This window comes from Aulostomus chinensis, chromosome 4 (genome assembly GCF_037954235.1).
Source record: "Aulostomus chinensis isolate RoL2024-O1b breed Wild chromosome 4, RoL_Achi_v1.0, whole genome shotgun sequence".
NCBI classification, from domain to species: domain Eukaryota; kingdom Metazoa; phylum Chordata; class Actinopteri; order Syngnathiformes; family Aulostomidae; genus Aulostomus; species Aulostomus chinensis.
Genome location: NC_141323.1, coordinates 2,909,379 through 2,925,369, shown reverse-complemented (window position 1 = coordinate 2,925,369; position 15,991 = coordinate 2,909,379). Strand labels below are relative to the sequence as shown.

The 15,991-nt window shown below is 46.0% G+C and overlaps 2 protein-coding genes across 8 annotated transcripts in view; one reads left to right on the top strand and one right to left on the bottom strand.

The window, feature by feature from the left end:
• The window catches only part of plxnc1 (plexin C1), a 27,357-nt gene extending 17,366 nt beyond the window's left edge, over positions 1-9,991 (top strand). Inside the window, exons 22-31 of one of the 2 annotated variants that reach the window (XM_086201056.1) lie at positions 2,998-3,166; positions 3,629-3,729; positions 4,326-4,401; positions 4,665-4,699; positions 4,782-4,877; positions 7,369-7,532; positions 7,617-7,764; positions 8,094-8,228; positions 8,337-8,411; positions 9,525-9,991. In XM_086201056.1, coding sequence (XP_086057182.1) covers positions 2,998-3,166; positions 3,629-3,729; positions 4,326-4,401; positions 4,665-4,699; positions 4,782-4,877; positions 7,369-7,532; positions 7,617-7,764; positions 8,094-8,228; positions 8,337-8,411; positions 9,525-9,629 — 1,104 coding nt within the window. In that variant the 3' untranslated portion in view covers positions 9,630-9,991. The remainder of the gene's footprint in view (positions 1-2,997; positions 3,167-3,628; positions 3,730-4,325; positions 4,402-4,664; positions 4,700-4,781; positions 4,878-7,368; positions 7,533-7,616; positions 7,765-8,093; positions 8,229-8,336; positions 8,412-9,524) is intronic. The other variant, XM_086201057.1, reaches the window with a different exon arrangement.
• On the bottom strand, positions 8,321-15,991 carry cep83 (centrosomal protein 83). 6 transcript variants are annotated; one of them, XM_086201060.1, is made up of 16 exons: positions 15,842-15,974; positions 14,659-14,865; positions 14,432-14,582; positions 14,229-14,321; positions 13,731-13,862; positions 13,374-13,625; positions 13,153-13,284; positions 12,275-12,389; positions 12,043-12,187; positions 11,736-11,885; positions 11,389-11,464; positions 11,139-11,296; positions 10,923-11,052; positions 10,736-10,839; positions 10,395-10,584; positions 8,321-10,273 (listed from the first exon to the last, which is right to left on the bottom strand). In XM_086201060.1, the coding sequence occupies exons 1-16, from the start codon at positions 15,940-15,942 to the stop codon at positions 10,136-10,138; spliced, it is 2,274 nt and encodes a 757-aa protein (XP_086057186.1). In that variant the 5' UTR covers positions 15,943-15,974; the 3' UTR covers positions 8,321-10,135. The 6 variants fall into 6 exon arrangements, with proteins under 6 accessions (XP_086057186.1, XP_086057185.1, XP_086057184.1 ...); XM_086201059.1 differs by having other exon boundaries at positions 11,139-11,293; positions 12,043-12,389; positions 15,842-15,989; XM_086201058.1 differs by having other exon boundaries at positions 12,043-12,389; positions 15,842-15,988.

Genomic DNA, 15,991 nt, shown 5'->3' with positions numbered 1-15,991 from the left:
ACTTGAGTATACTAAGCACACTATGTGCTCGATCGCACAGCGCGCGAGTTTCGAGAGTGCAGTGCTGTCCCAAATCGCATACGGCACTCACCAGATGTGACCATCTAGCACTGCATCAGCATCAGCTAATTACCACCGCCTTTTGCCTGCGCTTGTTTGTCGATTTTTGAAGCAGTAAAACAGCAAAATGAACGGTCATCGCGCATTGTTACGCCGCACTTGGCGCAGACAACGCGATGTCCTCCTTCTGTTGGCTGAAGATCATACGGTTTGTATCGTTTATGTGTGTGATCTATTTAGCAAAACATTTGGGTGACAAGTCCTTTTATTTTTTCAATCCTGTGTCCACACAGAATTTCAAACTTGCCCCCGTTATTTAATGTAAAGACTCCATAACAGTCAGTGTCGACCAACTCTCACCACAGCTGTCCGCCGCCATTTTTATCGATGAAACGAGTGCGGGAAGTGTCCACACTTGCATACTCAAAATCTTGACCGATTTGAGTACGTCATCAGGGTACTTCCGCATCCTCAATTTTTGCATACTATCCGTACTTTTTCCATTTTGAGATGAGTATACTCAAAATGATAAGTATGGAAGTACGCGATTTGGGACACACCGTGTGTGTGTGTGTCAGTGTTGTAAGGTGCAAAACTAATACCAACACAAACCAAGAGCCACAGGCTGAATCAGGAGGAGAACAAGGGGCAGACAAGTGAGCAGCCAGGGCTTCTAAAACCTCATCGAGCACAAGTGATGCCACATTCCTGATGACCCCAGGCCCCGCCCACTGCTACATGCAAGGGAGAAGACACCTGTTTAGCAGAGTTGGCAAAAAGTACACACCTTTATTACTCAAGTAAAAGTTCTGATACTGATTCTACCTATTTACTCGAGCAAAAGTAAAGAAATACATGCTCCTAAATGGACTCAAAAGCACAGAGTAAATAGTATTGAGCCTTTTCTTTTACTTTTTTATTTTCTTTACATCAATGCTAGCAGTCACTTCATGATATGACAGATGCTGTGTCACTGTCTTCTCCATGCTAGACACCATTTCTCATACTTCTTAGTTCTTTTACAAGTGAATATGGCAGGTGTCTTGGTGCACTAGTGTCATTGAGAGAGGGATTTGTGTTGTAGGGAGTAAAAGTAAAAAGTTGTGAGGCAAAGAAATAGTGCTAGAGTAGCCTACCTAAACAATGTACTGAAGTACAGAAACGATGTACTTCAAAACGTCCCATCTCTGCTGTTCAGCGCTAATTTTCAGGTCTTAGCGTTTTAATAAGATATGTTAGCATTGATCAACTGGCGCCTAAAAAATTTAAATGTTCTGCACGTATTTTGTTACTAGCTTGCTAGCTAGCATGCTACTTGCTCAGAGGTGGTTGTTTCAAACAAGAAAGAAAGTGACGAAGTACTGTAGTCAAATACTGTATGTGGACTAAATGCCACTTTATGGAACTTGTGTTACTTTTACTTGTGGTCAAATGACGCTCTTGATAACTTTAGCTCCACCACATTTAGAGGGAAATACCACACTTTAAACTTAACTGCATTTATTTGACAGCTTTAGTTACTACTTTAAGATGAAAATCGTGGACATTGTATGACATAATGCAACTTGCTTTTAAAACACAAGATTCTTTGGATTTCTTTCATGAGAGTAAAGAACGAACAAGACTGTGTGAAATTGAAATGTTCAAGTGTTACAGTAGTACACATAGCTAGTTCAGCACGACATATTTCAGCTGTGACTGGTCTCTGGCTGAATTCAGGAACAGATGAAGCATGCCAACAAACCCAAAAACCGAAAGCAAAAGTTTCCTTTAAACATACTTGAATGGTTTGGGGATGTCGGCTTTTCTTGGAGTAAATACAGCTCCCTCTGGAAAGTGGAGGTGGAGAGAGCTAATAGCAGGAGTTAGCCAGTTATTTAAGGACCAGTATAACAATGTGACAAACAGATGAAATAAAGGCGGTAGTCACCGAGCATGGGTTTCATATGACTATGACGCTGTTTCATCTGGTGTCACGTTATTTTAAAGGCCCTTACAAACACATGTTGTCTCTCAGGCTTATTAAGGATGAATTTCTACTTTAATATTTGTGCCAGAGTAAGAGGAGTTATTTCATTCACACAGATTTCTCTGGGAGGTGGGTTTGGATATTTCGTCACAAGTAATTTCATTTAAAATGACACATTTTACCATTTGAAGGACTTTAATATTATTAGGATCTAAAAATTTGTAAAATGTGGTGGTAGACGTAACCCTTATTAACGCTTTTGTTGGGAGTATTTGTTATCAGCAGGATTATTCAAAAACTATGAAGCCAATTTTCACCAAACTTGGTGTAAGGTTGTTGTTTTTCCCCCCCAAATTGGGCTTGACTGAGGTCACATGGGAGAGGTATGCGCGCTCCATGAATCCCCTTGAATTTTATATGGATTGTTCATCATCCAAAGCACAGCAAAGGCGAGTCCTGGACCTACATGTGCTCCACGAAGACACCTGTACATAAATACTGTGGTTCTCATTTGAAATCATAAAATGTTAATTTGCACAGTCAAACAAATTAACGACCAGCGCAAACAACTAAAATCCTCTAACACAAATACAGATGGGTTCAACTATCCCCAGTAAGACGTTGTCTCTTAATTATCTCTTAATTTTTCTGTTGCTCTCCTCTCACCCGCCCAGCAGTCATCATCTAATCAAGCAAACCACCATCTCAGTGTACCGCTCATTACCATCCATTAGTCTGTGTACGCATTAGCCACAGAGCTGTGGATAGTCAATTAATGATACTTCAACTCTTGAGAGACAGCTGTAAAACCCTTTCATGAAGCTTACATCAATGCATCTGCTGAACGCATTTGTCCTTTAAGTGGTGGCTGTGTGCAAGTTGTTTGAGAGACAAATGTCTGCTTTTCTGCTGACTGATAAATATTCAAAAGGTCACGATTCAAATATTTTGGTGATATCGTTCTGCAGAAGCTGAAGGTTCTGTTTGCAGTGGGCAGCGACGGCGAGGTCAGCGACGCTCTTGAGGTCAACGCCCTCAACTGTGACACTGTAGAACAGGTCAAAGAGAAAATCCTGTCAACTTTCAAGGCCAAGTTTGGTTTCCCTTATCATACCCCCCTCAGGGACATCTGTATTGGTGAGAATCAGATGTGTGTCCTGTCTGCAGTGGTTGCAACTCCAATACTGGGCATGTCAAACTCAAAATACTTAGTCAGCAAACACATACAGACCCAGAAGTTAGTTTTATCTGGATTGATCACCACTCATGAAGACAATGTGCCACCATCTACATATTTTGTTCCAATGTGCCATTCAGAAGATCGCTAACAAGCTAGCAATGGCCTGTCTTATCTTGTAATACCCCTTTCTTTCCTTGAGCATCAATGAGTCACTTTGACATATGTCACGGTGTTATAGTGAAGAGTGTTCCTGATATTAAGAGTATTGATAAATAATGTAATTTGAAATATTAATTAGTAACATCAGCTAAAGTTTAGTTACCCTGCTGTAAAGTTGACTCCTAGCTTCTACACTAAAGTTACTTTATATGCATGAATACTTCCTTTATAACCATCACCTCCCATCATGTTCCAACTAGAACATGAGAGGGATGGATCCTTTGTTCCTCTGGAGGAAGTAGATGCGAGCTCAGAAGTTATTGGCGAGGTGACAATGCTGAACACACTTGCGCACTATGAGGTGAGAGAGAAATCTTAACACCATGAAAATTGATTTATAAAAGAGTTCCTTCTCTTTTCGTGCAATATAACAGTAGGGCAGAGATCCTCAGACTGGCACAGGCCCTCAGTGGTACCTCAACGGTACCTTAGTGGCATCTAGTGGCAAATAAAGGTTTGAAGTTGCCAAAACCAAAAAAAACTTGCTCTGAATTGTCAATTGTCTACCATTGAAACTCAGCTGTCACTACATGCCACCGGGGTTCTAGAGCCAATTAAGATGTCCTTGCCTCTTGTCTAGGTGTTGCAGAGTTTATTGCGTCACCTTCCAACACAGGGACACTGGTTTGGTTTACCACGTTGCCACCAGCTCGGTTGGGTGTCCACACAGATACAATTGGCAGTTTATCGGGTGGAAAGCTGGATGAGGGTGTGCGTCATAGTCAGTGCACTACCACCTCCTCTGAAAGGCCTGGGCTCTTGTTTTAGGGGAAATATGCTACTTAACTGTGGTGAAACTCCTCACGATCAGGTGAAAGCATACAGCTGACACCTCCACATGTGACGTGTGTGTGTGTGTGTGTGTGTGTGTGTGTGTGTGTGTGCGTGCACGTGCAGGTGCCCGATGGAGCTTCAATCAAAGTGCTTTCAAGGGGAACTCATCCTCCTCATAGTCCCCAGGGGAGTGTGAAGGGTGAGGGTTTTTTTTTTTCCAGAGATAATGGCATATTTTAGCCCTCAATTTAATCTTACAAGAAGGAAGAAAAGCCTGATGGTTATCTGTAATTCTTAGCAACTGCCATCTACTGTGTATTTCCTGCAACATCAAATTCTGTCGAGTAGGGTTAGTATTAAAAGAAAAAGCAAACACCAGATGCCAGTGCAGTACCACCACTACATTCACATGTTCTGCTCATGATCAAAATTAATTTAAGGTTTGTTTTTTTTTAATTCTAGATGATCAAGACTTCTCTGGAAAATACTTTCACTTGGTAAGAGGCTCTTTGTGTTGTGAACTGTCTCAACTCTACTGCCACGTTGGATTAATAGGTTGGGTGGTGTTGTCATGTCCAGATTGATCCTGTTGTAGATGAGGACCAAAGAATGAACCCAGAGAGGAAGAAGTTAAAACTAAAGGAGGTGCACCTCACCAAGCTGCTCTCTACAAAGGCAAGAAACCCTTCTTCTTCTGCTTTCAAGTCACTCGTTCACTACTATTGTTCATTTGTATAACCTTGAAAAAGTCTCGTCTTTAAAGACAAACCACGAGACTGGGATGACACACCAGACATTATTAGCCCCCCAAAACTGTTCGTAGTAGGGAACTTAGGAAGTTTTTCGGGAGGCACGGTGGTGCAGTGGTTAGCACTGTTGCCTCACAGCAAGAAGGATCCGGGTTCAAGTCCCAGCTTGAGCACAGGATCTTTCTGTGTGGAGTCTGCATGTTCTCCCTGTGCCTGCATGGGTTCTCTCCAGGTACTCCAGCTTCCTCCCACAGTCCAATGACATCAAGAGGGGACGAGGTTAATCCAGACTCTAAATTGACTGTAGGTGTGGCTGCGAGTGTGAATGGTTGTCTGTCTATATGTGTTGGTCCTGTGATGGACTGGTAATCCCTCCAGGGTGAACCCCGCCTTACGCTCAAAGGCTGCTGGGATAGGCTCAAGCCCCCCCACGACCCTTAACAGGATCGTCGTCGTCCTCCGCTTTATCCGGTGGGTCCGGGTCGCGGGGGCAGCAGTCTCAGCAAGGAAGCCCAGACTGCCCTCTCCCCAGCCACTTCAACCAGCTCTTCCGGGAGGATCCCAAGGCGTTCCCAGGTCAGCCGAGAGATATAATCCCTCCAGCGTGTGCTGGGTCGGCCTCGGGGCCTCCTCCCGGTTGCACATGCCTGGAAAACCTCCTAAGGGAGGCGTCCAGGAGGCATCCTCACCAGATGCCCGAACCACCTCAACTGGCTCCTCTCGACATGGAGGAGCAGCAGCTCTACTCTGAGTCCCTCCCGAATGACTGAGCTTCTCAACCTATCTCTAAGGGAGAGCCCAGCCACCCTGCGGAGGAAACGCATTTCGGCTGCTTGTATTCGTGGTCTTGTTCTTTCGGTCATTACCCAAAGCTCATGACCATAGGTGAGGGTTGAACGTAGATTGATCGGTAAATCGAGAGCCTCGCCTTTTGGCTAAGCTCCCTCTTCACCACAACGGACTGGTTTAGCACCCGCATCACTGCGGATGCTGCCCCAATCCGCCTGTCAATCTCCCGCTCCATCTTACCCTCACTCGTGAACAAGACCCCGAGATACTTAAACTCCTCCACCTGAGGTAAGACCTCCCCCCCGACCCGGAGTGGTCAAACCACCCTTTTCCGGCTGAGGACCATGGCCTCAGACTTGGAGGTGCTCTCATCCCAGCTGTTTCACATTCGGCTGCAGACTGTCCCAGCAAGAGCTGGAGGTCATGGCCCGATGGCGCTAAGAGGACTACGTCATCCGCAAACAGCAGAGACGACACCCTCCCCCCACCAAACTCAACCCCCTCCACCACCTGTCTGCGCCTAGAAATTCTGTCCATAAAAGTTATGAATAGAACCGGTGACAAAGGGCAGCCTTGGCGGAGTCCAACCCTCACTGGGAACAAGTCCGACTTACTACCGGCCACGCGGACCAGACTCTCACTCCTCCGGTAGAAAGACCGAATGGCCCTTTGTAAAGAGCCATCCACCCCATACTCCCGGAGTACCCCCCACAGGATGCTCCTGGGAACACAGTCGTAAGCCTTCTCCAGGTCCACAAAGCACATGTGGACTGGTTGGGCAAACCCCCATGACCCCTCCAGCACCCTCGCGAGGGTGTAGAGCTGATCCACGGTTCCACGGCCGGGAAGAAAACCACACTGCTCCTCCTCAATCTGAGGTTCGACTATTGCCCTGACCCTCCTCTCCAGTACCCTGGCATAGACCTTACCAGGGAGGCTGAGGAGTGTGATCCCTCAATAGTTGGAACACACCCTCTGGTCCCCTTTCTTAAAAACGGGGACCACCACTCCGGTCTGCCACTCCAAAGGCACTGCCCCCGGTGTCCACGCAGTGTTGCAGAGACGTGTCAGCCAGGACAGCCCTACAACATCCAGAGCCTTGAGTAACCCAGGGCGGATCTCATCCACCTCTGCCACCGCGGAGTTGCTTAACTGCCTCGGCGACTTCTGCCCCGGAGATTGGACAACCCCCCCCCCCCCCCCCCACCAAGCACTCCCCAAACTCTGTCTCCTCCATGGAGTACATGTTGGTGGGATTGAGGAGTTCCTCAAAGTATTCCTTCCACCACCCAATTATCTCCTCAGTTACTCTTGCCCACACTGTAAAAAGTGTCCCCCCCTGAGGCGACGGACGGTTTGCCAGAAACTCTTCGGAGCCGACCGATAGTCGTTCTCCATGGCCTCACCAAACTCTTCCCATGCCCGAGTTTTTGCCTTGGCGACTGCCACAGCTGCACACCGTTTGGCCTGCCGTTACCGGTCGGCTGCCTCTGGAGACCCACAGGCCAGCCATGCCCTGTAAGCCTCCTTTTTCCTTAACAGGATAAGTGGAAGAAAATGGATGGATGGAGGAAGGTTGTCCTCACTAGAGTAGAACATGACGGTTCTTGCGTGTGTGTCTCTGGAAGGTGGCTGTGCACTCATTTGTGGAGAACCTGTTCAGGTCCATCTGGGGGATGCCTCAGTCCAGAGCCCCACGCGCTGTCAAGCACTTTTTTGACTTCTTGGACTCTCAGGCAGACAGCATGAAGATTGTAGATCCAGATGTGCTGCACATCTGGAAGACCAACAGGTACGGCTAGGTCATCCAAAGATCTGACATGCGTTAAGATACTAACGGCGGCTGGCGTGTAAACTTGCCACTCTCTGCTTACAGTTTGCCACTGCGCTTCTGGGTCAACATCATGAAGAACCCCCAGTTTGTGTTTGACATGGAGAAGACTCCACATTTGGATGGCTGCTTGTCCGTCATCGCTCAGGCTTTCATGGACTCGTTCTCCCTCAGTGACATCCAGCTGGGGAAGGTAAGATAGAAGAAGTCCAGTTGGCTATAGATACCCTTCTCTCCTCTGTGCTGCATTAGGTAGCTAGAACCCACAAAGTCCAGCTAGTTAGCTTAGCACAATGAGTGTGTGTGTGTGTGTGTGTGGGGGGGGGGGGGTGTTACATTCAACATATTCATTTGCTGGAAATTAGTTTACTGAAAATCTTGAGTTTGTGTCATCTACAAGCCTGGTGTCTGACATCACAGCTCGATTGTCGTGTGTAAAGTGAAAACGCACATTCATAGATTTTTCATCTTGAACTGATGGATTGTAGAAATAAAACGGTTTTGACTGTGACTGTGTTGCAGCATGCGCCAACCAACAAGCTGCTGTACGCCAAAGACATTCCTCAGTTCAAGCAGGAAGTGAAGGTGTACTACAAGCAGATTCGAGACCAGCCGCCAAACACAGACTTCAAGGACTTCCTTCTGGAGGAGTCCAAGGTGCCACGCTATTCAGTTTCTATAAGTCAAACTAAAGGTACTGGAGAGAGCTGCACTGACGTGTGTGTGTGTGTGTGTGTGTGTGTGTGTGTACTTCATTCATTACAGAAGCATGAGGATGAATTCAACGAAGCCGCAGCCCTAAAAGAACTCTTCAAGTTTATACAGAGATATTTCACAGAGGTCAGTTATTCCTGTATAGGTTTGGATGCCCTGACTACTCATTCCTAGTGGTGGATGATGCCCCCTTCAGTGTTTTTAGTCCCTTCATTCCAGGAAGTCTCAGCTGGTTGTACTGAGACCTCAACAAAACCCCAAACAAATGTAGCAAATTATGATTGAAGTTTATGATACTCACTCCTGTGCACAATTCCTTATGTTGTTTCATCAGTGTTTTGGTTGATTTTGCAAAGATTTGAACATGAGAATGAGCAAATTTCCCTTCAAAGTGCCAAATTAAACGACCAAGACCAAAAGAAACACCACAAAAAAAAAATTAAAGTCTTGACATTTTTCTGTTTTTTTTTTGTTTTTGTTATCCACAGCTTGAAAATGCTTTAAAAATCATTGAATTTGCCAGTACTCTCAATAAGTGTTCCTCTTTATTTTCCTCCTGACTCTCATGAGAAGTTCTCCCTCAGGATACAGACAGACACCTCTATGGGTCAGGTCGATGATGAGCTGTGCAGCTTTCATATCCACATAGCAGTTAACTCGAGATTGTGTTTCTCACACTGATTATGATCTGACACAGTATAAACCTGGAAATGTTAAGATGTCGCGTGACCGCAGGCAAACAGAGACAGAGAGGAAGTCTAATTTAAGCTAATTTGATCAATACATGTGATCACATAGATGGAAATTGATAATATAAAAGCTAATGCTACTTGAAAATGGTTACATATTACCTCAGAATTTAGTTTATACTTTTCACATCTACTTTGGGACGTTTCATTTGCTGCCTCTGTGTTTGTGTTAAACATCTCATGACCTATGAAAATGACAGTCACAGGATTTAGCACAAAGAGGAAATCAGATGTTAAGGTCGGGCGGTTGTTTCCTGTGCAGTTGTTTGTTAGACCCGATGTTCCTCAGAACTGTTTAAACGTAAGGATGTCTCTGTGTGGGTCTGTCTCCTCTAGAATCACTGTTTTAGAAATCTGGAGCAGCTTGCACTCACACAGAACAGCAGCATGTAGTTGTTTCTGTAGGAGATTTTTACATGGATTTTAGGGGCTAGTTTGAACCTCTAAATAAGATAAAATACATGTTTGAGCTTTTACTCTTTTTCTGCAGATTCTAAAGAAACTGGAGGAGAATGGCGCCCCTGCTGAGCTGGTAATGCAGCTACATCATGTCAAAAAGTTGTTCGATGAACGGAAGGGCTGCACCTGGAGCTGAGTTGTTCTCCATGTTAAAACATGCCCCCAAAATATTATGGGTTCTTCCTTGGCACACGCTACATACCTGATGAAAATCAGCTTGTGAACGTTTGTGTAACAAACAGCACCACAGGTCACTTTACCAGCCAGTGTGCATTGTCCTGTGCTCCAGACCAGGAGGTGACAAATTCCCCAAACCCACACAGGCATTAATTAAAAAGTTTATCTGTAAATCATTCTTGTTTCAGCATGATTCAAATGTACAGATGAGGAACAGACATCATTGGTCTGGATCAACGTGTAGTTTTTTTTCCTTTCGCGGCTTCAGATGCAGAATGAATGTAAACATTGATCATCTCAATAAAAAACTGTCAATATTTGTTAAAAAAAGGTGCATTTTCATTTCAGATTACCGGGTAACATGACGGGTAGATGCATAAATCCACCAGTTGATACAGCTTCCACTTGACAGGAAGCATCACTTCACTCTTATACCAGTCCAGTGTGAAGTCCTGTCTGTGGGGGTCAAGGGTCAGGCTGGGGGCTTGCTTCCCGGTCCCGCTGCACTAGAGATCCCAGTTCCTCCAGCTGCTGCTGCTGAGCGCTTTCCAGGTCTTCCAGCCTCCGACGCAGCACAGACAGCTCCCTTTGCTGCTGCTCCTCCTACACACACACACACACACACTCTTCAGTTTAGCTTGTCCCAAATGCTAAACTTTGCTACATATGTTCTTTTATGTGTGTGCTGAGGATTTTTGCCACCAACTGCCTGATTCATGCTTACTGGTATGTTGGCTAAGGGCCCCTCAGACCCCAGGAGGACGAACGGTGCAGGTGAGGAGGTAAGAAGGGCGGAGCCGACACTGAAGGGAGCCTGGCTGCCCAGCAGGAGGCGGCGGAACTCGTTGTGTCGCCGCTGCAGCTCCCTCAATCTCCTGCTCAGTTGGGCTTGTTCCTCTGAGTGGAGCGGACGTCTGGATGTGGGTCAACAGGAAAACTCATGAACATCCTCAATGTGTTTTGAGACAGCTCGCTATCAAGTACAACTGAAGGGTTAAGAACTTCATGAACACATCTAATTGGACGGGGTTATTCAATCTTGAAATTAAGAGACGCTCACTCTACTTTTTGGCTGCGGCGTTTTCAAGCTCCAGCTCCTCCATCTTGGCCTCCAGTAGCTGAATTTTGTCCTGCAGTCTCTTCTCCTTGTTTTCTGTCTGTGTTTTCCTCTGCACAAACACACACATTACCATGAGAGGATGCACACCGTCCTAAAGGAAGTGATAACGTTTATTTCCACACATCAGACTACCTTCTTCTGGGCCGCCGCTGCCCTCGCCAGTTTCTCTTTGTACTGTGAGTACTTCAGCTGCAGCTCGCCGTTCTGCTCCTGCAGTTTATGTTTCTCCTCCAACCACTCCACTCGCCGGTCCTCCACCAGCCTGCAGAAGGAGAAGAGAGTAAAACGTGTTGTTTATGCCACATCGACTGTCTTGAATGGGAGCTGAGCGGAGGGTGGCAGCAGCACCTCTCTGCCTCGTGCTGGCTCTTCTCAGCCTGGGCCCGCACTGTCCTCAGCTCCTCCCTCGCTCTGTCCAGCATCTCTCTCAGGCGCTGCATTCCCTCCTCCAAATTAGCTTCAGAGTGCGTCAGCGTCCCGAGCTGGACACCGAGGTCCTGGTTCTGCTATTGGGTTGAACAGACAGCCGTCACATTTATATGATGCTAACACACATCCTCAATGTTCTTCTGCCACAATGTTGAGGGTGTTGACTTACCTGCCTGAGGTCAGCGACCTCTGCTCTCTGTCTTTCCAGCTCCTCCAGCTGGGAGCTTTGCTGCTGCAGTTTTGTTCTACCAGACATCGAACACTTCCATTAGTGAGGGCACCAGCTATCTCTAAATAGATTTCATACATTGACTTTTATGATTTTCCTCCATTTGTCTTGCACAACTTAAGATCACACAGCAGATACAAATCCACACAATGTTTAAGTTAATAACAGTGACCTTTTAGAAGTTTAGTTAAACCTTGCTTCAGTTTAATTGTAGTACTAGCAGATAATGTTAGCAATTAGCTTAAACCTGAAAAAGGAAGTTAACATTGGCCAGTAACCCAACTAACCTGAGGCTCTGTAGCTCTCTGCGCACCGACTCCTCCCCTTGTTGGGCACTTCTGACACGCTCCTCCCACTCCTCTTTCTGGGTGTGTTCGGCAGCGTCTTGCAGCACCCTCTGCTGTTCCAGTGATGCAAGACGGTTCTCCAACTCCAACCTGGACACATGAAAACATTGAAAAACTCCATGTTGCTGCTATTAGGAGGAAGTTGGAGGGTCCACAACTGTGAACTTGATGTACTGATGAAAACTTTCCTGCACTGCAGATTCACTGTAAACTCAGTGTCATGAACTGAATTGATGGAATCTCTCACTTTTCCTCGTGCAGCGCTGCTATTTTGCGGAACTCCTCCTCACGGGCAGACTGCACCTTCCTGACCACCTCCCTCTCTTTCTCCACAACAATTTCCTTGTGTCGCTCCACTGCTGTCTTGAACACCTCCACGTCTGCCTGCAGACCTAAAACACACAAGTTACCATGATGTGCGCTCACTTTAAAAGTCGCGATGGCATAGAGGAAAAAAAAAATGTGTGTGAGATCCATACTGTCAATCTGCCCCTGCAGGGTGTCTCTCTCACTCTCCAGCTCCCCTTTAGAGCGGACACACTCCAGTTTGACGCTGGCCACCTCCAGCTTGTGGGAATGCTTCAGGCTTTCAATCTGAGGACAACAGTAGGAGGAAAACACATCTGCTGGTGACAGACAGCTGGACAGTAGTTGTGTATGAGTCACTGTTGACCTGCAAAAACCAAAGTCGTGCCAGGTTAGTTCGTACAAGATTCTAAGGAGGACATAATTTGCTTCTCATGAGAACAATAATATGAGAGCTTTTTTAAAATAAATCACATTGACCTAAGATTACAAATACATGTCAGTGAGGTAGATGTTAAGTAATTTTGTCTCATGTTATGCAGAATGATTTTTGACAAGTATACTTGCTGAGACTCTTGTTTTTGTGGTGTATGTACTACAGAAGTGCAGTTATTAAATGCCTTTGTTTGTTTTTAGCTTAGTTTTAGTTTCTATGCTACATGAGTAGTTTATCTGACATTAAGCTCCTGCCGACACTGTCAGAGACTCAGCTTTTCTGCACATCTCATGTAAATTTGTTAATTTTTACATCTGGGATATATTCCTCATATCTGGAAAATATAATTGTAGACACTGAAGTTAAATTTGCCTGTTTCTATTCAACTGCCAAAAAGCTCACTGAAGCCACGTTAACAGCCACAAACGGAAACTTCTTTGCTACTGCGAAGGCAACCGCGGCCTCTGCTACTACAAGTGGTAATTACAGGAAGCCGGTGCATAACTGCTGTACTTGTGCTTTAATCCAAGTCAGAGTAGCATCATAATGAGCTAGAAGCTGCAGTTACAGTTGCCTTGTGTCGCTTTAAGTCTAAGAGGGGAGAGAGCAGCTTACCTGGCAGCTGAGGGAGTTGACCTCCCTCTCAGCCTTGTGCAGCCGCCCAGTGAGCTGGCTGACCTGCTCGTGGCTGAGATGAAGTTCGCTCTCCATCCGCTCAAGCTGGAGACGCAAAGACTGGCGCTCCACCTGCCGGGACAACAACCAATTACCTTCTCATGTTCCGTCACTCAGTATCAGCACCGTCAACAATCTCAGTGTGACCGCAGATACCTCACCTCCAACGTCTTCACTGCGGCCTGAGACTCCGTCAGCTGCCTGATTTGAATGCGCTGGACGTTCTCGGCCTGCTGGCCTGAGTTCTCTTTCTGGGCTCGCAGCTCGGCCACCTCTGCCTCCAGACCCTTCAGCCGCAGGTGGAGCTGGGCTTTCTCCCTCAGCAGAGTCTCCACTCGTTTCCCGTCACGCAGCGGATCTGAACCCTGGTAGTGGGCCACCAGGTCCTCCCGCTCCTTCTCCAGATGAGCGATCTGATAACGAGGGGGATCAAGACTTCACCACTGAGGTAAAGATAGGTCTCTTTAGTTATTTTAATAATTTAGTCTATCACGAAATGATGATGGACATATTGGCACCTCCGCCTCGTAGCGTATACGACGCTCCTCAAGCACACGAGCATGTTCTTCCCTCTGGTGCTCAAACTGGGACTTCAGGAAGGTGCAATCATACCGTAGCTTGTTGTATTCAGACCTGTACTTCTCCGTTTCCTAACAAGAACCACGAAGACACACAAATCAGTGAGAGGAGAGAGGGAGCACTGAGGCAGACCAAATGGAAATCAGCTGCTGATCTTTGAGTGGTCATCAAAAGCCACTTAAAGATCTGCTAGTCTGCTACAGACGTGCAAAAAAAAAGAATGATGCCAACATTCCCTGAAGATAGATCTTCTCTCTCTCACTCACTCACTCACTCACTCACACACACACCTATATAAACACATTCAAATTGAAATGTATTTGGAATTTAACTTCTTTCCATGCACCATTAACTACACCACTACTGCAAGCCACCAAAAAAATAAAAACAAATTCAAGTTTCCTCTTGAACAGGCCGTATGAAACGGTTCAACTGACCTCCTCCAGTTTATTGAAGCGCTCTCTGACAGGACCCTCCATCTCCTGCTGCACCTGAGCTCTGAGCAGCTCCAACCGCTGAGGGGTCATCACCTGGGGAACACACAAACCCACACATTTAATTCAAATTCAGGTGAAATCAAACCCTGCTTTGGCTGATCAAGAGTGCATTTCAGAATATATTGGACGAGAAAGTTTCCTACCTGCATCCGGAGCTCCTCTACCTCCCGGGTTTTGTCAAGCAGTTCTCCTCGCAGCTCAGCCAACAGCAGCTGCGTTTTCTCCTGCTGTGCCTGTCTGTCGCTCAGCAGGCGCTTCAGCTCACCCTGCGCTCGCGTGAACTCATCCTGCAAGCTGAAGACATAAAATACAATTTAAAAGCACTTTGTACCTCCTAACTCTTAAAGACAGATATTAGATTTCAGCGTACCTGGAATGTTCAGCTTTCAGGGTCTGATAGTTTGTCCTATGATTTTCACTCTTCATTCTCTCATCAATAAGCATCTTCTGCAGCTCCATCTCAGCACCCTCTAACCCAGCAGACAATCCCAGCATGGCAGCGGCCGTCTCCATCCCGGATGCCAGGTTTGAGACAAGGGGAACAGATTGTCTGAGAGTGGAGGAGGTCATGTCACCTCTGCAGGAGGAGATAAAGTAATGCTGGATAAAAGAGGATTTGCTGTATCCAGGCGAGATTTCCAGCACACCCTTTGTCGTTCAGTGGCAATGTGACAGAAACTGCCCTGCTCTCAATCAAGTTGGCATGGTGCTGCTTTTTGTTGTCAGCTAGTCTCCATGGTGGCTACGAGCCGAGTCCCCCAGCTACTTGATCATATGACAACCTCTTAGCAGTCAAGACAAGGCTCCGAATCAACCTCAAGTGATCACTTAGCTGCCCTCCCTGGCTATGTTCTGGATAGCACTGTCTGGAGGAATAGTGTGATTACAATTACCAAATCACTTTTAAGCACTTAATAGCAAGCATCCTCTCTATCTGTGGGGACAGTAGCAAGATCAGCGTCACTCACGTATATCATTGAATCAAAATGTGTCACTTGACTGTGTTGCGTTGAGTTTGTTGACATCAGCTTAAGTTATAGGAGCAGAAGAAAGCCTGAAGTTAAAAAGTACCTTTGAGATTAAAATGTTACGTTAATTTTGCTCTGTATTCATCAGCTCTACCTACGTCTTAAATTATCGAAAGTAAACTGAGTTGTTTTCAAATATCGCGCTCTGTGTCCGGCGGCTAATAATACGGTCTGCTAACTACTCCGATTATCGGACACCCTGGAATACTATACACCTAATACAGACATTTTATATTTAAAGTCAGGTAAATATTCTCTCATGAGGCAGTTGTCACCGGGAGTCTTACGCCTATATGTACAAAGGGGCAACCTCAATTAAAAGTAGCTAAACCACTACAAATATATTAGCGATAACTAGCCAAGCGAACAACTAGCTATCGACACTCTGTTAGCACATCTAACTTTAGCTTGCTAGGGTGGCTAACGCTAAGTACAATGCAACGAAGGTTTTGAGTTTCTGGCGACGAGTTACAAACCTATGGAGTTTAGGTTACGAATACTATAGTGGGTTGCAAATGCACCTACTTTTCGTTGAACTTGGTCCGCTTTCTTTTCTTATTTCGATCTGCTTCGCTAGCCAGCGGCCCAGCGCTAGCTAATCTATAAACTACAAACTGTGGGATCATGGGAGTATCAAAGACACACCTACGGCCAAACCGCAGCACATTCGTTTTT

Bases quoted from the DNA above. Each gene is read 5' to 3' on its own strand.
- cep83 (XM_086201058.1), bottom strand. From the start codon at position 15,942: ATGATCCCACAGTTTGTAGTTTATAGATTAGCTAGCGCTGGGCCGCTG. The intron at 12,390-13,152 runs GTAAGCTGCTCT...TGTTGTCCTCAG, and splicing joins TCAACTCCCTCAGCTGCCAG to ATTGAAAGCCTGAAGCATTC. The intron at 10,274-10,394 runs GTAAGCATGAAT...GTGTGTGTGTAG, and splicing joins GGCCCTTAGCCAACATACCA to GAGGAGCAGCAGCAAAGGGA.